At 49.2% G+C, this 20057-nt stretch overlaps 1 protein-coding gene and 1 long non-coding RNA gene across 2 annotated transcripts in view; one reads left to right on the top strand and one right to left on the bottom strand.

Moving 5' to 3' along the window:
* The window catches only part of LOC106749603, a 50767-nt gene that overhangs the window by 14299 nt on the left and 16411 nt on the right, over positions 1 to 20057 (bottom strand). The window contains exon 2 of the long non-coding RNA XR_001374872.1: positions 17244 to 17379. This is a non-coding gene — a long non-coding RNA (uncharacterized LOC106749603). The remainder of the gene's footprint in view (positions 1 to 17243; positions 17380 to 20057) is intronic.
* LOC106749601 overlaps positions 13682 to 20057 on the top strand; it is a 28737-nt gene continuing 22361 nt past the window's right edge. Inside the window, exon 1 of the mRNA XM_014629249.1 lies at positions 13682 to 14993. Coding sequence (XP_014484735.1) covers positions 14852 to 14993 — 142 coding nt within the window. The 5' untranslated portion in view covers positions 13682 to 14851. The remainder of the gene's footprint in view (positions 14994 to 20057) is intronic.

Here is a 20057-nt window from a genome sequence, read left to right as displayed (position 1 = left end):
GGGGGGGGGGGGGGAAAGAGGGAAATAGGGTTCTGCGGTGGAGCGTCGGAGAACAACAACGATAGTTACGATTGGCATACGAAATAGGCGACAGTTCAATTTGGCCGTACTGTCTTCGCGGGCGGTCGTTACTTTCGGAGCGGGGGAGTATCATCGCCGCGAGGACAAAAGTTCTGGCAACGATATCGACGGCTTATCAGTATGCAGACCGCGCGAACCGAAGACGCTCCTACGTTTTGTCCGTGCCTTATTCGGCCGCCCCTACGATACGATCTCTCTCTTTTTCCCCCTCTCTCTCTTTCGCTCCCCATTTTCTCACCCTCTCCCCCTTTCCCTTCATTCTCTCCGCTCCCTCATTCGGACAACGACAGGCTGAGTTTAAAATTTCCCGAGGGATGCCCGCGGGGAGCGGACAGGGCGGGGATAGATAGACCGATGATGGGCGGGAGCGACAAAAAACATGGAACTTGAAGATACGTGCGCGAATTGCGAGAGGGGGGAGGCTCATCGGTGAATTTTACTCGCTGCGCGAAATTCCGTTCATCAGGTTAATTTTGCAAACCCGTGTCTCGTAAGAAGTGTACGAACGGCCGGTACTGCGAGCGCGCGAGCACTACGAGCTGTATTTCGGAATACGAACCTACGTGCATCGAGCACACTCGGCGGGAGAGGACACGCGCGAGGAAGGACGAAGGGCGTATTGCGAACGAGAGCGGCTAAGGGCGGCTTTCGTCGAAAGTAATAAACGCTCCTTTGATTACGCTCTCGCACGAGGACGGAAAGTCGATCGGCGGAGGGCCGATTGGAAAAAAGCGTCGTTCCTATTCGTACGCCCGCGAAGGGATGTGTAATCAATTAAGAAGCGAACGAATAAAGTAGCGAGATCAGCAGGCAATTGGCGGGGAGAAACGCGAACGGGAATAAAAGAAAATAACACGTCAGGCTGCCGATAATATTTATCGGTGACGCTTCGATCCGGCGAGAATCGCGACGTTGTGATTTCTTTCGAAGGAAAGGACACATAGGGATCAGAACCGAAGGGAAGAGAAACCGGGCCTTTTGCTACCTGGCGCGCCTAATTTTGGACAAAATCGCACGCAACGCGTGACGAACGCCACCTTTTCTCCCGGAAGCTGTCACCGTCGATGAAAAATTTCTGCCCGGTCGAAAAACTTTCCTAATTCAATCAGGGGCTGACCTGGCGTAACTTCGGAGCAGGGGTGGTTTTCGGAAATCGGGTTTATCCTGCCGGACTTGGGTGGGCGGGGTAGAAAAAAATTCGTTCAACTGCGCGACCGGAAAAGAGAGTTTCCCAGCTAGACGGTAGAGATTCGATTATAGTTTTTGTTCCGTTCCAGGCCCGACTCCTACGGAGTCACAGAGTTGCGCCTCGCGCACCGAACTCAGCGACAATGCGTTCTTCCCCCTCCCCCTCTCTCTCTTCCTCTCTTGGCTCTCTCTTTCTCTCTTGGCTTATGTTCTCACTGATCTTTCCCCATCTTGATGATTGTTCCGCTGTCTTGACTGGCCTTAATATTGTTCAATGAACTAAACAGTATCGATCCATGAATTCTTGCGTGCGAATTCATTTTTAATCTCCGTCACGATGATCATATCACGCGTACAATGCTCTTGGTTGGCTAAGACCAGGATGAATGCAGGCTATTTTTCACACGGGCACTCGCATATTCCATAATCGCCAATAGTGCACCGTCATACCTGTCGAGCTACTCGCACACCCCTTCGGCATTTGCCTTTCTTCTCGCATCCCACAGTGAGTTCAACCGCCACAATGCCGCCGTTTTACAAAGATTCTTCTTGAACACTGCCGTCTCTCCTTGGAATTTTCTCCTACGTAAAACCCAAACAGCTGGCGCGATCAACTTGTTTAAGAGCGAATTTTATGCGTTTCGAAGACAGCAAAGAGCTACTAGTTTGGACATTTTCTCAAGATATGTTACTCGACACACGACTTTCTTAATTATACTTTCTTCTTCGCTTCTATCTAAATTGATTCTTTATAACATATTTTCTGTTCTCCAATTAGGGAATTTGTAACCTACTTTAACGCTTTTAGAGGGCGCAGCTCTAGAGTAATAATAAACACATTTCTATCTTTCTTTCTCTCTCTCTCTCTCTCGCTCTATTTCTTCCTTTTTCTCTCTTCGGTCGTTCGTTTCGCGCGGCAGAATGAACGCACGTAGCCGCGAATACGTCGAGGAACGGCCAATAGTCGTGATTGGCGGCGGAGGATTTTTCACACAGCGGTGGAACCGACGAAAAACAGTGAAGCCACAATAGCGGAACGAGAGAGGCACTAATTGCAGCCGAAACGAACCAACTGTCGATGTACGGATTGTACGATGTTACTTATCGCGCTTATTGGACGAATAAATGAGGGAACCGCGACGGTAAATTGGAGAATTTGCCATCGAGTCTTTGCTTTACAGAGAAAACACGGCGCCTCAAAGAATTCGCCAGTAGAAAATACACGGATTATATCGGACGACTGTGTACGAAGGGAATTCAAGGCGCGTTGCGGCGCGTAGCGTCGCGCAAACTGCGTTTTGCATACTTTTGTGCCTCTCATGTATCTTTTTCAGTCGGTTCGATTGTTGGAAACCCGCAGCCCGTAATTTTCCCGCGTCGGCAGCGCGCATCGTCGATGTAAAGTAGCCTGAGACAAGTCGAATTCTCAAAAACGGGGTCTGTGCATGATGTGAGCGTGTTCGCGAACGTATGAAAGGGAATTGGTGAGTGGATAAGCCCGCGGCATAGAGAGAGCGATAGAAAGAAAGAGAAAAAGAGAAAGAGTAAGAGAGAGGGAGAGAGAACACAGAGGCGGTAAGCGAACAACGGCAGACGTGAAAGGTGGATAACAGAATGGAAAAAGGAAACATATCGCGGGTGAAATGAATATTCGTCTATTTATTTTACGGTCCATATCGTGTAATTCGATCCCGTCGAGCGGCAGGAACGCAGAAGCTTCATATTCTCCCAGGTGTGTTTCTTTCTGCTGGCCGGCCGCATCGCTTCCGGCTGCGTATTCAAAATTTTTTATAGCTCCGTTCGCGATGGGAGATCGTTATACGGGCGAATTATGCGTTTTCACCGTGTCGCCTCTGCGGAACTTTCTCCGAAAGTACTGAAAAAGAATGAAAGAACGAGTGGAGCGATCCTGGTTTATCGTCGTCGGGCCATCGGGTCAGTGAAACAGCCATCGGACCGATGAAACACACCAAACGAAATCCCAAAAGCGTGTAAAAGCGACTCTGTACACCGCTTGTAAATTCGACGGGGAGCCTCTGAAACACATTAAGGATTGCCGAAGCAGTGGAAAAAGGGGCGGGAAAAAGAGAAGGAATATTCTCGACTAGTGGAATTTTCGTTTTAAAACACGTCGCATCAATTTTCAATAAGCGACAAGTGGAAACGCAGTGACAATCGTCGACACGTTTAAATCAGGAGTAACATGGCCATCCTGCTCCGGAGAAGTTTTATTTTCAGACACGAGTAGAAGTGACGTGCCTGGCGCGTGTCTTCGCGAGGGAAACATTTCCAAGACGCGAAAGAACTCGCACATTACTCGTCGGACGTCATCGAACGTCATATTATTGGCGTAATTATATGTTTCCCTCCTCTCCACGAGTTCCCTCCCGACTATTATTTCATCCTCACCTCGTTAATCCCGTCGTAGATACTGATGTAGTCGAATGGACGTCGGACGTCCGGTCGAATTCGGTGTTCGGCTCTCCTTACATCAAATTCGTGCTGTTATGCCAGTCGTGGCGATATATCGAGGAGAGACAGAAGGAAAGAGCGGGAGAGAACGAGGAAAAGAGAGAGAAAGGCGAACCCGATACATCGCATCTTCTTTTCCAGAAGAGATCGATCCTACGTCGGGCGAAATTACGACGTCGGGATTTAGAAAGACCGCTGTCGTCGCCTCTCGTGACAGCTTGGCTCAACGGTTGCGCGAGACCGGAGGTGTGTAAAGGACACGAGAGGGAAGGGGTGACGGTAATCGAGGGGGTAGTTGCGGCAGTAGTCGGTAGTAGAAACGAGCAGACGGAGCCCCGGTGTGTAGTATAACTAGATGGCTGGCTGGCTGGCTGACTACCGGGACTCACGACCTATCGTTTATTAATTAACCGGCTTAATTAATAATTCAATAACCGCCATCACACCGAGCCGCGCCCCCCCTCCCCCTGTCGCTCTGCGTCGCTATTTCCACCCACCAGGCAAGCTCGTTGCACCCCTCAGACACGTACACGGACGACGTACGAAGCCCGCTGAATCGGGCGTACCAGCCAGCCAGCCAGCCTCGACAAACCCACCACCGTGTATATTGTTTGGCTCGTGCACACGTGTGCGGAACACCGAGTGGTACACGCGAACACGGCGCCGTCTGTGTACGCAGTGTCGCGGTATGAGCCCACCCTCGCTTTTAATGACGCCGGGTTTCTTGATCAATTTGAAGGGCCGGCGTTTCCCGTTTCCTCACCGGGAATTTCACCCGGCGGCAGTCGCTTCCGGTAACGTTTCCTTTTTTTTCAACGTGTCAAAGTTCTCGTTCTCTCTTTCTCCCTGTCTCTCACTCTCTCTCTCTCTCTCTTCCTCTCTATTTTCTCTTTTTAACTAGGTGTTGGGGCTGAAATTCCATTTCGAAACAGAGACCACTCCAAGGTGTATCGAGCACGGGGCTATTCTCACCATTTTCACCTTTTTCGCGGCCGCGTTTCGCTAAATTCTCCGGATTTCGGATATCTCGTAACCGAAATCGATCTCCGAGGAATCGGATATGAAAAAAAGTATAGAAGACATGTAACGTGCAGTACACACAGACACACACACACGCGCATATATATGTTGTACGTATATAAAGTTTATGCATACGCAAACAGCGCATGTGTAAGATTTACACGAGCCTCAGGTACACGTGCACATGCTCGTGTATACGATCGCACATACACGGCAAGCACACAGGCCCGCCTGCGCGTGGGCGACGCTCACGCTCACGGAAGGGTGCCGTGACACGTGGCCGATGTAAACTAAGCGCGAGGGTGTCGGGGTCTCTGTGCAAACGTGTAAATGTGTATAATATAACACCCCGCAGGCCGCGCGGCCAAACCACTATCGTTCAAATAACATTTTAACGGAAGCACCGCTGTTGTATATATGTACGTACTCTGCCGCGCTGTGTAGATCGACGCGAATTTTTCAAACAAACGAAAATAGAGGGCTCAGAGAGAGACACCCGTAAAAGAGAGAGAGAAAGAGAGAGAGAGAGAGAGAGACAGAGAGAGAAAGAGAGAGAGACATGGCGTATATATATATATAAATTACATGAAGATCTTCAAATTTTCAATAAGTGAGTATGAGTAATATTACTATAAAACAAACAGTTTGAACACAGTTAAGATCAAGAAGGAACAGCCGCGCGGAAATTATGACGGTATCGAGTCGACAGCTATTCGCGATTTTCCGTCGAGAATCATCGAAAATGCAATTATACGTACTCGTTAAAGCGAGTATAACGTTGTAATTTACAAACGTAGCGTAGAGATAACGCTCTGTAACCCGAGAATTACGTTATTTCGCGCCGTTTCAATGCGGAAGTATAAAAATGGAATTAAATTTATCTATACGCTAAATTATACATACATACATATATATATATATATGTATGTATGTATAATTTAGCGTATAGATAAATTTAATTCCATTTTTATACTTCCGCATTGAAACGGCGCGAAATAACGTAATTCTCGGGTTACAGAGCGTTATCTCTACGCTACGTTTGTAAATTACAACGTTATACTCGCTTTAACGAGTACGTATAATTGCATTTTCGATGATTCTCGACGGAAAATCGCGAATAGCTGTCGACTCGATACCGTCATAATTTCCGCGCGGCTGTTCCTTCTTGATCTTAACTGTGTTCAAACTGTTTGTTTTATAGTAATATTACTCATACTCACTTATTGAAAATTTGAAGATCTTCATGTAATTTATATATATATATACGCCATGTCTCTCTCTCTTTCTCTCNCCCCCCCTGCGCTTTCCGACTCTTTCCCTTGCGTATCTCGCTCGCGACCGGTTCTGTGATTAATTAAGGCGCGATAGTTACCGGGCAGTTGATGGTAATTTAACGCCGCATGTCAAAATAAAATCGACGGAATCGGCCAGCGAATCGCGCGACTCGCGTTATTAGCACGTGTAACTTTCCGAAGGCCAGCGGGGAAATCCGAAATCGCGAATATTGAAACCGCACACGATATGCCGTGCCATGCTGAGTAACAAGCAGCCGACGTTCAGTAACTCTTTCGAGAAGATTGTCACACTTTTCCGCGTGAGTTAGATTTATTTCGCGATATGTCAGGTTATGTGACAACTTTCCGTCTCGGTGCACGCTGGAAGCAACCGAGATCGCATCAACGCGACGTTCGACACGCGTTACTCCCGATTTATGTCATTAACGTATTTCCTCGCGGAGAGAATGAGAGAAAGAGAGATCGTATTTTATCGGAATCATAAAAGGATGTAAACGAATGTATAATTGTTTCTTACGCGTGTGTTAAATTTGGTTACGTCGGCTTTCGCGATACGCGTTCGGTAACTCCCGCGTATCGAACTTATTCCCGTTCATTGTCGAACTTTCGCAGTTTCGGGGGCGCTCACACATTTAGCTGCGCAGTCGAACGGCTCTCGTAAAAGGCGCACCGACGCGTTAGCAATCTACATCTCGATTTCCAAAGCGTGCCGGCGAGATTCGCGTGGCGCCGGGCCATATTTCGGCGGCGCGGATCGAACGAGCCGCAGCGCGGAGCTTTTCACGACAAAAGAGATCGAGCGAAGACTGATCGAATGAATTTTCACGCCGATATTTCGCGCCGCCGGCCCGCGAATTCCGCCCGCCGTTTCCGGCCGCTTCTTCGCGCGGGACGATCGGATCGGTTAATTTGACGTTTCCGATTATCACGAGGGGGATCACGCTTACCGCCTCTTGAACATTTCATTCTATTTCACCGCTAGATTATAGACGTCCATAAAAAATCAGAACCGAGCGATACGATACGAGAGCCCGCCGCGCTGCGGACGTCGCGTTTTTTCGTTTATTTTCCCCGGCGTCCGCGTCAATAATACTGCGCGTAACACACACACACACACACACACACGACGGGAAGCGCGTGGACATTCGTACCTCGCGGAAAAATAATTCGCGCGAAGGTAACGCAGATTGATCTCTCCCGCGTGGTCCATTAGTCCGGGTTACAGGGCTTTTCAGATTAGACGGGAGCCCGCTCCCTCCGTAGGAGGGTAGGCAAGAGGGCAGTGATGGCGCTGATATTCTCGCGGGCGGATATCGGACACTTCGCGAATGTATAAGCGTCAACGGAAACGTGCAGACACCGCTGGATATTCAACGTACAGGACTATCGTTTCTCTTCGGGCGTGAATTAAAATTAACGATAACAGGAATTACGTACACGACAGGCCGGTGTATGATATAACACCTGGCCGTCATTGCTCCCATTCTACTTATTTATCACTCGGTCACGATTTATGTTGTTTCGTTCGAAAGCAACAAAATATGATCAGACATTTTTTTCATATATATATATATATCTCTCTCTCTCTCTCATGCCATTAAAAATGTATTCGTTAATGTTTTCCTTTTAATATATTAAACGGAGCACGGGGAGAGTTGAATTACGTTCGAGTCTCTAAATAACCGACCGACGAGGAAGGATGAAATTTCCCGTCTCTCTCTCTACTAATGTGTATTTGCATTGGGGGGGAGGTTCGATCGCCATCGCTACAATGCCGCTTCCATGGAAGAGACGGGAGCGGATCAGACTCGGGAGCAGAGACCCCGGCGGCGGGCGCGAATTTGAAGGCACCTGCCAACAGAGGAGCAACCACCGGCACGGTGGGGTTGGGCTGCCGTATAAACGAGTTTCCGCGAGGGCGAGGTCGGAGATGAGTCCCGGAGACGAATGGGCTCGCTCAGGATCTTAAGACCGGCTCGACATCGTGACACTTCCTTTTCCCACCCTTCGCCTCCGTCAGGGCGCGATAACGATCGGACAGTGCCGTTCCGAAAAATGGCTCCTCCCTGAAACCACCGAGGATGTGTCGCCCGTTCAACCAGGACGAAGAAGAAGAATGCCGGCTACGAACGATAACGCTTCCGGGGGTTAAGCCGGGCTTCCCGGACAAATCCGAGCGGAGGTTCGCGTGACGAATTCCGTCGCGTTGTCATTAGAGACGGGGGCTCATAAATCCGCGTCGATCGCCCACCTAACGGCGCGCTTCCGGTCGTTCGGGAGAGCCGACGGTTTCGCAGCAGCGCGGATTCAATTAGAAGTACGTCTCGCGCATACGTCCCCCCCGGTGATGGGCCGAGAGACAGCAGCCGGGCTTAAGTAAAATATTAACCGGCCGTAATTGAAAATTCCGCGCGCTGCTCGAAAGATTGATTAATTTAACGCGTGGGTGATAATGCGACGGGCAACAGCACGGACAACGCGATTGCGATCTGCGAGAGAGAGAGAGAGAGAGAGAGCGTGTGGCGACCCGTGAATGCAGCCCCGCCGTTGCTGAAATAATCGAGCTGCGTATCTCCCCCGGGTTTTTCTCTCCGAGCGATCGAGCCCGCGCGAAATCGATAGCGCGACCGGCGAATCCGCCGCTCCACGGTGGATCGCGTTAATTTGCCAACGGCCGTGCGATTCGTGCACATCCAATTTGTCAATGGAAGATACGGGTGAGAAGCTCGCCGAGGTTCGAGGTTCGAATTAAAAATTTCCGAACGCGAAGCAAGATGGACACCCGAGAGGAGGGGGAGGGGGGGCGTTCGCTCGTTTCGGCGCGCCCGCGCTATTTCCGGGCCCTTGTCGGATTATTCATCGTTGCTAATTGGATCGGTACGGTCGCGCACACAATCATTCAGAGCGGCGTAGTAGCGACCGATAATTTTTGCGCTTTCTTCCTCAATCTCGGCAGGTGGGCGGAGGGATACGAGGAGCACACACGTTTCACGTTTCACGTTACTACTTTATCGCTGATATCCGGAGGAAGAGAGGTAGGACGAAGTACAAAGTATAAAGAGGCATTAATTTCATTTCACCGGAGGAATCGGGCTGTCTAACGGTATCGCCCGGGCCGAACGTTGCCTATCCCGAAGAGCGAGGTTAAAGCGGAAACGCACAGGCACGGATAGCGAAAGAGGAAGACAAAAGCGTCACGATCTATTTCGCGCTGCTTCACGAAAGATCCGCCGCATTGTTTGCCAAGTTATACCAAAGCTGCGAAATCGCGCAGCGCGTGCTTGACGGCGCATGTAATTAGTATGTTAATTCATTCACTAACAATTCTCGTATCCCAGGATCCCGGGCATCCCGCACTCGGATGCGGCGCGTGTATTATGCAGCGGATAATTCTCAGCTGTCAAATGTGTATAACGCGGCCGGGCGTACTTCTATTTCGCGGGTGCGTGAGCGAGGGGCAGCGAGAGAAAGAGTAAGTGAGAGAAAGAGAGAGAGAGAGGGGGAAGCCCGGCCTTTCGTCGATACGGTCGAGAATAAATCGAACCGGCGCCGATCGATCCGACAACAAATCGCGACGGCGCCGGCTGCACGAGCGCGCAGTAGTGATTGGCGTCGAGTCGACCGCAACGTTTAGCGCTAAAATAACGCGAGCGCGAACGTGTGAACTCGTTACGGACGGTTAATCGGTCGCAGGGGATGGGGGAGGGGGGCAGGCGAGCGAGGGGAGTTCGGCGACGCCGACGGCTGCGGCAACTTCAAGGTTTTCGCTGTTTAACCGCGAGTAGACCGGCACGTCGGAATAATATTTCCGCTCTTCGGCATTGGGATCACGTTGTCGTTGCGTCGGCATTTTAATTAATCGATCGCGCGCAATTAATTTATCGGCGCAATCGACGGCTCGTCGAGCGTGTGTGAGCCATAATAATGGGCCGCGAGAGCGGAGCGTTATTTCACGGAACGCGGGACGTGTCGCTCCCTCTACCGCGCCGGCGAGCGCGGCCGAGGGGGCCTCTCCTTATTTAAACTAATTGATTTATTACGCAGCCCTTAGGAGCGCCTTTCTTTAATAATCCCTCATTGGACCCGGGGAATAAGACCGTCATGGAACTTATGCAAGCGGCGTCTAGACGCGCCGCGCTAATCCGGACGACGATGATGAGGTAGGCGGGGAGAAGGGGAGCCGGCAATAAGAGTACATTTTGACAAATTAAAACGGATCGTGAGGGTCATAAGAACGCGCGATATCTCGGATTTTGTATCACCCGTTTGTTTCCCCCGTTGTTTAATCCTTTACTGGATTAATCGCGATAAACGGATCGACGATTTATTTCGTCCCCGTTTCGACGCATCATTCCGCGTGCGTGCGTGGCCGTGCGAATGTGTATGTGCCCAATAACGAATTTCCGTTCGTTTAAGATACTAGACACTGCAAATGCGCGTTATCACGCGCGCTATTAATTCCTGAGTTTCCTCTTCTCTAAGAAATCCTTTGTCGTTAGGATACACGATCTTGGCGTGATTCATTTTCTCACCGACAATCATTGCGATTTACCCACCTGCGTGCGCTACATATAGTATCGTACTTGATTAATCAGCGCATTCTAATCGAACGTATTCAGCATCATTTTTAGCGCCGCTTAAACTTCTGTATCAGGCAACCTGTGTCATCATACTTCTCTCGTCAACCTTTGTAACACAGATAAACATTTTATCTTCGGAATACAGAAATATCATACGGATTTATTATTTTCGTACGATATAATTAATGACAATCTTGATTGTTTTAATGTGATCACTCCAATATTTTGGTGCTTCTTAGATTTAGCGTTCCTGCTAGGCGCTTCAATTGCACAATTCGGTCAAATCAGAAAACTCAGGAATCACGCACATCTCCCATTCCGTTCACCAACACATCGAGGATGTTAATGGTTCTGCGGCCACGCGATTCTCAGTCAGCAAGACACGTTCTAGAGCACCGTTACGTTACTTATTCATTAATTTTACATTGTAACATTATATTAAGATTATGTATTATTTTATAACGCTTAATTTCCCCCGGATATTCAAACCGTCAAAAATTGTAACTCTCGCGACGGCAGCCGCTCGCGGTAAACGGTCGAAACGAGCAACACTTGAGATCGAGATAGCCAATCAGCATCGCGGAAAAGGCATCGATAGAATTTACATATCTTTTTTTAAGATATGATACTTTAGAGTTAAAAAAAAAGCTTTTTTCCACTTTCCGCGGAAAGAAACCGAAAAAATCCCCGTGGAAAAGGGAAAAAAATATCTTTTTCACGTTTTTCGCGGAAAGAAACCGACAAGAAATGGAAGGAGAAATGGAGGAGAAATGAAAAGGAAAATCGGGTTTTTTTCCGAGCTTTTAAAACTATAGGACACTTCGTGGGAGCATGCGGGAGATGGATGTAATTTTAGAAGACATTACAAGCCGCCACGTCGAGGCTACCTTGACGCGAACGCGCATGAGATAAAAGAGGAGAGAAGAAAGTATGTAGTAAACGCGCGTAATCTCTTAAATTCATTATCCAGTTTCCGACCAGCCACATCCCTTTGACACGTCGTACGTGGCCAAAGGGTTAATCCCGCCCAACTGGCGAGATAGGGAGATGGTTTTCGACGTGACGATTCTGGTGCAGTACGGCGAACAAAGGCACGCCGAGCCGAAGAAAGTCGCCAGAAAGATCCGGCAGTTTATTCTCCGGATGGGGGAAGGCGCGGGGGTCCAGACGAACGGACGGATCATCCTCGGGTCGAGTTTATTACCCGAATTAATTGGTTTATGGATTGCCCCACTCCGACATGGGAACACCACGTGCGGTTACACGGTGTGGTGGGGCGGCCAGAGAAAGAGACGAAGAAAGAGAGGAAGAAACACGCGCGCTGGTGGCTGGAGAGAACAATTCGACAAAGAGAAGAGAGAAAACGAGAGAGCAAGAGAGAGAGGGAGGGGAGAGAAAACCTTTTGAAAACGGAGTAAATAGGGGATCACTCAAGAGAGAGAGAGAGAGAGAGAGAGAGAGAGAGAGAGAGAGAGATGGAAAGAGGGGGACGTGGCCGCGTGACGGGGAAAGGAGAAAATAAGCAGGAGGGAGATCGCGGGGAAAGGGGGATCGCGCGATTCGGAGAGTGGTGGTGGAGCATGCGCGGGTGGGAGTGGTACCTTATTCGTCGTACAGCTCCCGCCAAGGGTTTCTGTCAACTACGAACTGCCGGTGCAAAAGGTTCCCGGGTACCTGTTGTAAAGCACCACGACACGGCCGTTCGCCTGGACACCGCGTGCACTCTCGCGTGGTATCCCGCGTATGATTGCAGAGACCGAAGCGATCCCGTCGAACGCGGCGCACGGGGCATTCGTCGGAAGGAGAAGGAAGAGAAAATCGCGACATATCACGTTCTTTAGGTAGAACCGGTACCGATGACCATAGAAAGAGAGAGAGAGGGAGGTCGCTGCGACGGAAGGACCGATATTGAGGCGAAAGTTCGCTGATAGATCGCCGATCGCCTCGTCCGCTCGGTGCGTCGACCGAGTCTCGTGTGCTCAAAAGTGACAGTGAGAATACGCGCGTGAGGATACCATCGCGCCGTGAGAGGATACAGTGTGCCGATCGGAGAACTGGAGGAAGTGTGTAGCTCGTGGTAGCGTGTCCGAGAGGACGGTGCGGCAAGGAGATTATCGGGAGGACAACGCGGAGGAAAGAAAGTAGGGGGGTGGACAGCCGGGGCAGCCGCGGCACGTGGCCACGGGCGAAAGTGTCACGTGGGTGGTGGTGCATCGGGTCGTCCGAATCGTCGCGCTCGCGAATCTCCGCGGAAGGATCCACGGGAGCGTCGTGACGAGAATCGGGGAAACCGGCTGGCAGGAGGGAAAAGGAAAGCCGCAGGAACCACGAGAGAGAAAGGGGGAGAGGGAGGTGCGCCGAGCCGCGAAATAAACGGCGAAACGGAACAGGCTGCAATTCACGCTCGGTGATCCCCGACGACCCGTTCTCTTTTTTCCTCCTACCGTGTGCATGTGGTGAAAAAAAAAAGGAGGGGGGGAGGAAAGAGTGAGAAAAAAGAGGATACGCGTCGAGCGACTGCGAGAGCCGGATGAAATTCGCGGCGAAGAGCGCAGGCTGTCTCGAGCAACGCTCGTCCGCGCAACGACTCTGATATAACTTCGTGACTAACGAGCAGCCGGCGACGGAGCTGATTAATTAACGATGAGGAGTCTCCGCGGTCCGTGAACAATCTCGAGTCAGCACGGAACGCTCGTGCACCTGTTCGTTCGCGAGCGAAAAAAAAACCCCCGATGCGAACCGGCCGTCTGAGGTTCGCGAGACGCATCGACGTTCGGGACGCCACGGCGAGTAATTATTCCGCGCTAATTAGCGGCCTGAGGAACGAAGATCACCGGGACGGCGTTAATGCGCGTTACACCGCGCGCGAGAGAGAGCTGTCCGCGATGCGAGAAGGAGCGGCGGTTGTCGTGAGGAGGTGGTGATCTGTTTCGAGGGGGTGGATATATACGTGCGCGCACAGTGGCGCACACCTGGGCAACGTCGCGCGCGCGGAGGAAAAAAAAGGGAAGGAAGACGGAGACACCGCGGATCCTCGTTTAAAAAGTTCCGCGCCCGTGGGAGAGCCGGAAGTTGCGGGAGACGAAAAAACATTTACGTGGGACAACATTTACGGCGGAAGCTGCCGCTCTCATTCTCTCGCTCGCTCGCTCGCTCGTTCTTCCCCTCTGTCTCCCTCTCGTCGTCTAACAACTGACGATAAAAGGAAGATCGTTAAAACCGAGGAAAAGAAGAAGAAGAAGAAGAAGAAGAGCCCGCGAAATGACCGAAGTAAGCTGGAGTAATAGCGAAACTACTACTTTCGCGCGGATACACGAGAGCTGAGCGCACGGTTATTGCCCGCGACGGCCGGCTCGCCAGTGGGAAAAACACGTGGCGGTATCGAGAAATCGCGAAATCCGGACGGAATTCGCCCCGCCTCGGGATCGGATAAATCGCAGGAAAGTTAGATAAGAAGTACAACGCGATAATTCAATTTTGATCGAATCCGAGCGCGGCTCGCGAGCAAACGCGCCCGCGGCCGTTTCCCACCACGGTATCGGCGCGCAAGGTGGCAGCGACCGGTATTTTTGCGACCCGCCCGAGCGGCACAAATAGAGAGGAGACTACGTCGCGACGGAAAAATAAATCCCGACGAATAGCGGCAGCGGGAGAAATTCCGCGCGTTCTCCCGCCCGTGAAATCCGTAAGTAAGCTGGAATTTTTTTCGAGATAACCGGGCGCGCGATCGGTATTCCGAATCTTCTTAAGAAGCGTGCGCGCACGGCGACGAGGAATTCTGCCGCGTGGGAACGTCGCAGGAACGCCGCGGCTGAACAAATCGGCAAGCTCTATATACCGTACCGAAGGCATTCCGCTCGTTCGAACGAGCTGCCGGCCGTCGTTGAATCGGATGCGGCCAACCCGACTGTCTCTAACGCACCGAGGAGGAATCGACGATTTTCTCGTCGGGAAACACGTGACGTTCTCGCCAGAGTGCCTCTTTCCTTCTCACCCTACCTCCCTCTCTCTCTCTATCCTCCTTTTCCTATCTATCTTTCTCGCCCTCCATCAGTTCGCGAGGATCGAAGAACGTTGAGGTTTTCTACGGTGTACCCGATTACCGCGGAAATTCCCGACGGTGCATCTCCACGAGGTGTGAGACTTTTTCCTCGTCGTCGTCGTCGTCGTTGTACAAACGTTCGCGATTATCGCCGCGCAAATGTCAAGTGAACGATGAAGTACTCGAGGGTGCAGGCGAAGAGGAAGAAGTGGGGCGCCACTTCGCATGGCGAATCGTGCTCCAGGTGCGGCAAGTGTCTGACTAAAATGCAGCTCGTACTACTGTCGGTGCTACTCTACTCCTCTCTGACGACAGGTGAGACAGCTTTAATCTCGCAGGGACGACGTTCCCGTTGCTCCTCCCTTCCTCCCCGACTTTCCCGCCCTCACTCTGTCTCTCTCCGTCGTGTAATCTGCATTTTTCCTCTTCCTTACTACGTTAACGCCCGGCTTACGATTTACATGCCGCCCTTTAACCGTCACGCGACTTTAATCTTCTTTAAACCACCTCGTGAATTTTGCGAAACATAATTTCTATTTTCTAATCCCTCAAGAGTTCGAGGAGATCCCTCGCTCTCGGACTGCTGCCGTGAAACCGGCTAGACGTAAGATCGCCGGGGCGGCCGCCGGAGTGGATGGGATTGCTTTCTTGCGAATACATAAATGTTTAAATGTCACGGGCGAGAGAGATCACGGTGTGTTGTCGGTAGCAGCCGGAATAAGATTTATCTCCGCGGCGCTACGCGCAATTAGCATAATGAATAATCACATCGATCGCATTATACGTCACTTCGCCGATAAGTGCTTAATAGGTAAATTAACGGTGACAAAGTAACGTAATTAATACGCTAACTAGTTATTAAAGTCATCGCGTGGATACCACGTACCCTCCCCCTCCCCCCGCCCCTCCATCGCTATTACGAAGGTAAACCTCGTTTTACCGTAGGCTGAAAAGAGATTGGGATCATAAATATTCAGCGACGTTTAAAGCGAACGCCCGTCGGGGAAATTTTCACTTTGAGCGATATACAATGTCATATACATATATGCGCATACACACATGCACGTATACGCGTGTAGACATACATTTATATAATATAATATACATATATACATACATATATGCATATGTATGTATATATGTATATAAATATGCATATGTATATAAATGTACACACACACACACACACACACACACACACACACACCTGTGTTTTGGAATCGCAAACGGGAGCCGAAGCAATTTAACGAGAACTTCGCGTCGAGCCACGTAACGCGACAAACTTAGCGTTACCGATGTAATTCGCGCCGTAAAACGCTCGGGCTCGTCGCACACGTGAATTCCGGACTATTACGTCCGCGAGCCGCGATTGGAACTGCTGCGCGAATACAATCCACGTCGCAGATTGCTTACCAGTAATTAGGTTGTATTAACAACGCGCGCTGGACAATTACTGCAGATATTAGCGATTGTCGCTCTGTGCGCGCGACGCGGCGCGAAACGATCTTACGTCGAACAGCAGAATTTCGTACGAACCATCGCCGAATCATATTTCGCGCGAGGGCTCGTGCCGCGCGACGGACGGTGATTTTGCCGGAGAGTGACCGTTTGCTGACCCTTTGAATTTTAATTTAGCGTCTTGCGGGCACAATAAGACGCTTCGAAGGGTCGCAAAGAGAAATCCCCCCCGGGAGAAACACATCCGCGAAGGACCTATAAATATCTCGAAAGGAATATTTTTATTTCACGCTGCGGAAACAATCTTGCAATCTCAGTACGTCAGGAACAAGACCAGCAATTTCTCCGGCTGCAGGAATTTATTCAAATCCGTTACGTGCAAAATTCAAGGCGATCATGATGCGTCATTTGTTTCCTCCTAACAGCGCGCACGTATTCCCCGTGTGTGTCACCGACGACGTCGTCGGTGACGACGGGCTCGCGTAAACGCAGTCGATCTGCGGGAATCCAATCCGACAAGAACTCGTAATTGAGACGATTCGTCGACGATCGTTCGCCTCACGCTGACCACGGTGGCTGTAATCGGGGTTTTCGTGGTGGGCGAAGTGGACGATTCGTCGTGAAATTCGATCCGCCGACGGGTATAAATCAAACGCGATCGTGGGTTCTAAATTTGCCCCGGGGCCGAACAAAGAAACGCGATCGTTTTCGCGGACGGAAAATGTGCCGGGACGGGGAAAAAGAAGGTGCGCGATCTTCTGGGGGTTGGCCGGGAGTGGAGAGACGTGCTGCGCGCAGGAAGACGGAGCATGAGAGAGAGAGAGAGAGAGAGAGAGAAAGAGAGATCGACGCGAAAGAAAGAAAAGCGCACGCGGATGCGACGCGGGCAACGAAGGAGATTATGCAAACGGCAGCCAATTCGATTGAAGTGCACCGCAAATAACCGCAGTTTTAACCCATTCGAGTAAATGCACGCGAGAGAACGGCTGCCGCCCATCAGAATATCGCGAGAACATACGCGTAATCTCGCCGAGACTGAACGCGACGCCGCTCGACGACCGTGGAGGAGGGCGCTAGATTTTACGTCAGCTTTAGTTAAAAACTTACCACTGCCTGACGATCGTCACGTCACCTCGCGAAATCGCTCGTTCCACTTCGGCTCGTTACCGGCCGACAAGTTTCCTCCCACGTGGACCTTGTCCGTTCCAAGTGACTACCGGAACACGCGGTGCTTGCCGCCATCCTGTCACAAATAGAGATATAACTTGACATAAAGGGAATGTCCTAATTTGTAACAACGTAATCTCGTCGTGGAGGTAAATTAATAAATTATTACAATAATACACGTGTTAAGTGCATAACATTTGTTTTGTTCAAAAGTTTAAATATCTGGGATTCCAATTCTAATGAATGGTCTTAAATTTACGATAAAATTTCAATTAATTTATAATATGTTCTCAAAAGTGATGGAAGTACCGTTTAGTAACATGCAACTTTGATTTCGTCCCAATTTGTGTGAAACGTGTATGCTTATGTTACTGACAAATAACAAACATACGGACAGCTCTATTACTGACAATCATTATTCGAATGTCGCAAAACGATACAGAAATATGAACGTCCCTATTACTGATCTAAACATTACCATTATAGACCAAAAACTCATATTTACACTATTTGCTAAATTTTAGAGGAGTAAATTACAATCTTGATATTATTCTCTAACTGTATAATGAATAAAATTTACAACTCACATTTTCTCTTTAGAAACAGGAACGTTTATACCATTTTATGTTATATTTATTAGGTAATCAGTAATGGAGGTCAAATAAATATTCCAATATCGATTTTAGTGGCATACACGTATTAATACATATTAACAAAAAATATATACTTTATTACTTTCTTCGCTTGCAAAATATTCTTTAGTTTCTGCTCGACTTTGACAATGCGATTTCAATCGCTTGAGGATAAAACAAAACTACAAAGAAATATCACAAATAACGGTCAACTTCCAAGATGTCGGCGAGTAACTGTTTAAGTTGTCACGCCTGTAATTATGGTGTTCCAACATTCGCTATGGTTTTTAATTTTATTCGCAACTTATTATAACAGATGACGATACAAAATTTCGAATAAAAACATATTTTAAGATAAATATAAGGCTATATTATTTGACTTATTTAAAAAAGAAAAGAAACGTACGATTGCCACAAATTGGGACACTTTTACGAATTGGGATATTCGCCTTATATATAAAAAATATAACAGAAACAATCGAACTGAAGGATAATTAATAACGCATAAGAAACCCAAGAAAAGAGATAAGTTAGAGAAGATTGTTTTCGTGTGGTCGCCAAATGCATTTATTCGATAAATCAATGCAACGACGAGTATTACTTCCTCGGCAATTGTTGTGCCCGGATAAAACGGTAACAATTAAACGGTCGATATGTTGATAAAAAGTTATCACGAGCGAATTTATCGATAAGCCGTTGCATATGACGCTATGCGCGTACGCGGATAATATGTAGCTAGTGTAAAAGGAGCTGCCACTCAAGATTACCTGCTAATACCTGGATAACTGTAGCTACATTTGATTGTTCTATCTACATACTCGTAGTATTTTCAAGAGGCGGGCCGATAGCCTCATCTGGCTGTGCCTCTTTGACGGTATTAACAAGCGAGATTCGAGTTTATGCCTGCGGATTAGAGTTCAAGTGACTCCAACCGACATGAATGCTCCACTGACTGAATCGCCGCTCGAAAGCAAGAGTTATTTTCTATCGCGTTGAAGGGAAAATACAATGTACACGCTCACTCGTACGAGAGAAGGAGGCGAATTAAATGTTGTAAAAAGGAAAAGGAAAAAAGAAATACGAACCCGCGTTTCTCTCCCCGTTCCCGAATTTTCTTTAAAATATCTGCGGAAAGAAGTCGGTGACGTTGATTCTCTCTCCTTCTCTCTCTCCCTCTCTCAGCGATGAATTACCACATTACGTCTCTTTATCGAATTAAAGAAAACTATAACTTTAGTTAACGATAACTCGCCACTAATTAACGTCCTCGCGCAGCTCCATTCGCCGAAACTTCGTCATTTTTAACATGAGAGAAATACTCCCTCTGTTAAATTCTCTATTTTCTCTATAAAATTTAAGGAAGGTCGGTTCTCCGATAGGATTTGTTTGGCGGTTAATACGAAAAAAGGGTAGGAGGAGAGAGAGGGAGAAATAGAGAGGGCGCGCGGGCTGGATCGAGGCCATATCGAGAATTGTTTCGAAGTTTTGATAAAATTGCATTACTGCAACTACAATACGATCAGCTCGGGTAAAAGCAGCGGCGGTGGCTTCTTGCAGTTTACCGGACACCGACGAGGCGGCGTGTAACACCGCGGTGTGCGTGCGTGACGCGAGTAGGATCGCTGGCGAAGCTAGCATCATTGCGGAATTAATTCGCTCTTATCGCCGCGCTACGATCGTTCGTTGCGGTATTCCACTCGAATTATTATCATGTTTAATAACACACCGTGCCGGCGCGCGCACGTAAGTGCACAAATATTGCGCACACCTGAGAGAGGGTAACACGAACTCGCGCGTCAGGTCGCCTACGGTCGTTCGCGTTTCAACGCCGTAATACAAGCGGGCGTGTAACTTTCGTATTTAAAGTTGTACCCGCGGAGCGTAATTCGTAGACGGCGGGCGAGGCTATCGAGCCGCGCGGCACCGCTAATTCCACACGATCGTGAATTACATTGTAATCCCCCCGTTGCGAGGAAGGGGGGGGGGATCTCGCTTGCGCGGAGATGTGGAAGAGAGCGTGCGGGAGTAGAGAATACGAAGGGAGAGATAGAGAACGGGGAGGAAAAACGTCGCTGTAGTCAGACGTCATTAAATCTGCGAAATCACGAGGCGACTTACTTTA

Source organism: Dinoponera quadriceps, unplaced genomic scaffold (genome assembly GCF_001313825.1).
Source record: "Dinoponera quadriceps isolate SergipeBrazil2010 unplaced genomic scaffold, ASM131382v1 scaffold4009, whole genome shotgun sequence".
Taxonomy (NCBI): domain Eukaryota; kingdom Metazoa; phylum Arthropoda; class Insecta; order Hymenoptera; family Formicidae; genus Dinoponera; species Dinoponera quadriceps.
Note: the sequence above shows the minus strand (reverse complement) of the source record. Positions and strands in the feature narration are given on the sequence as shown.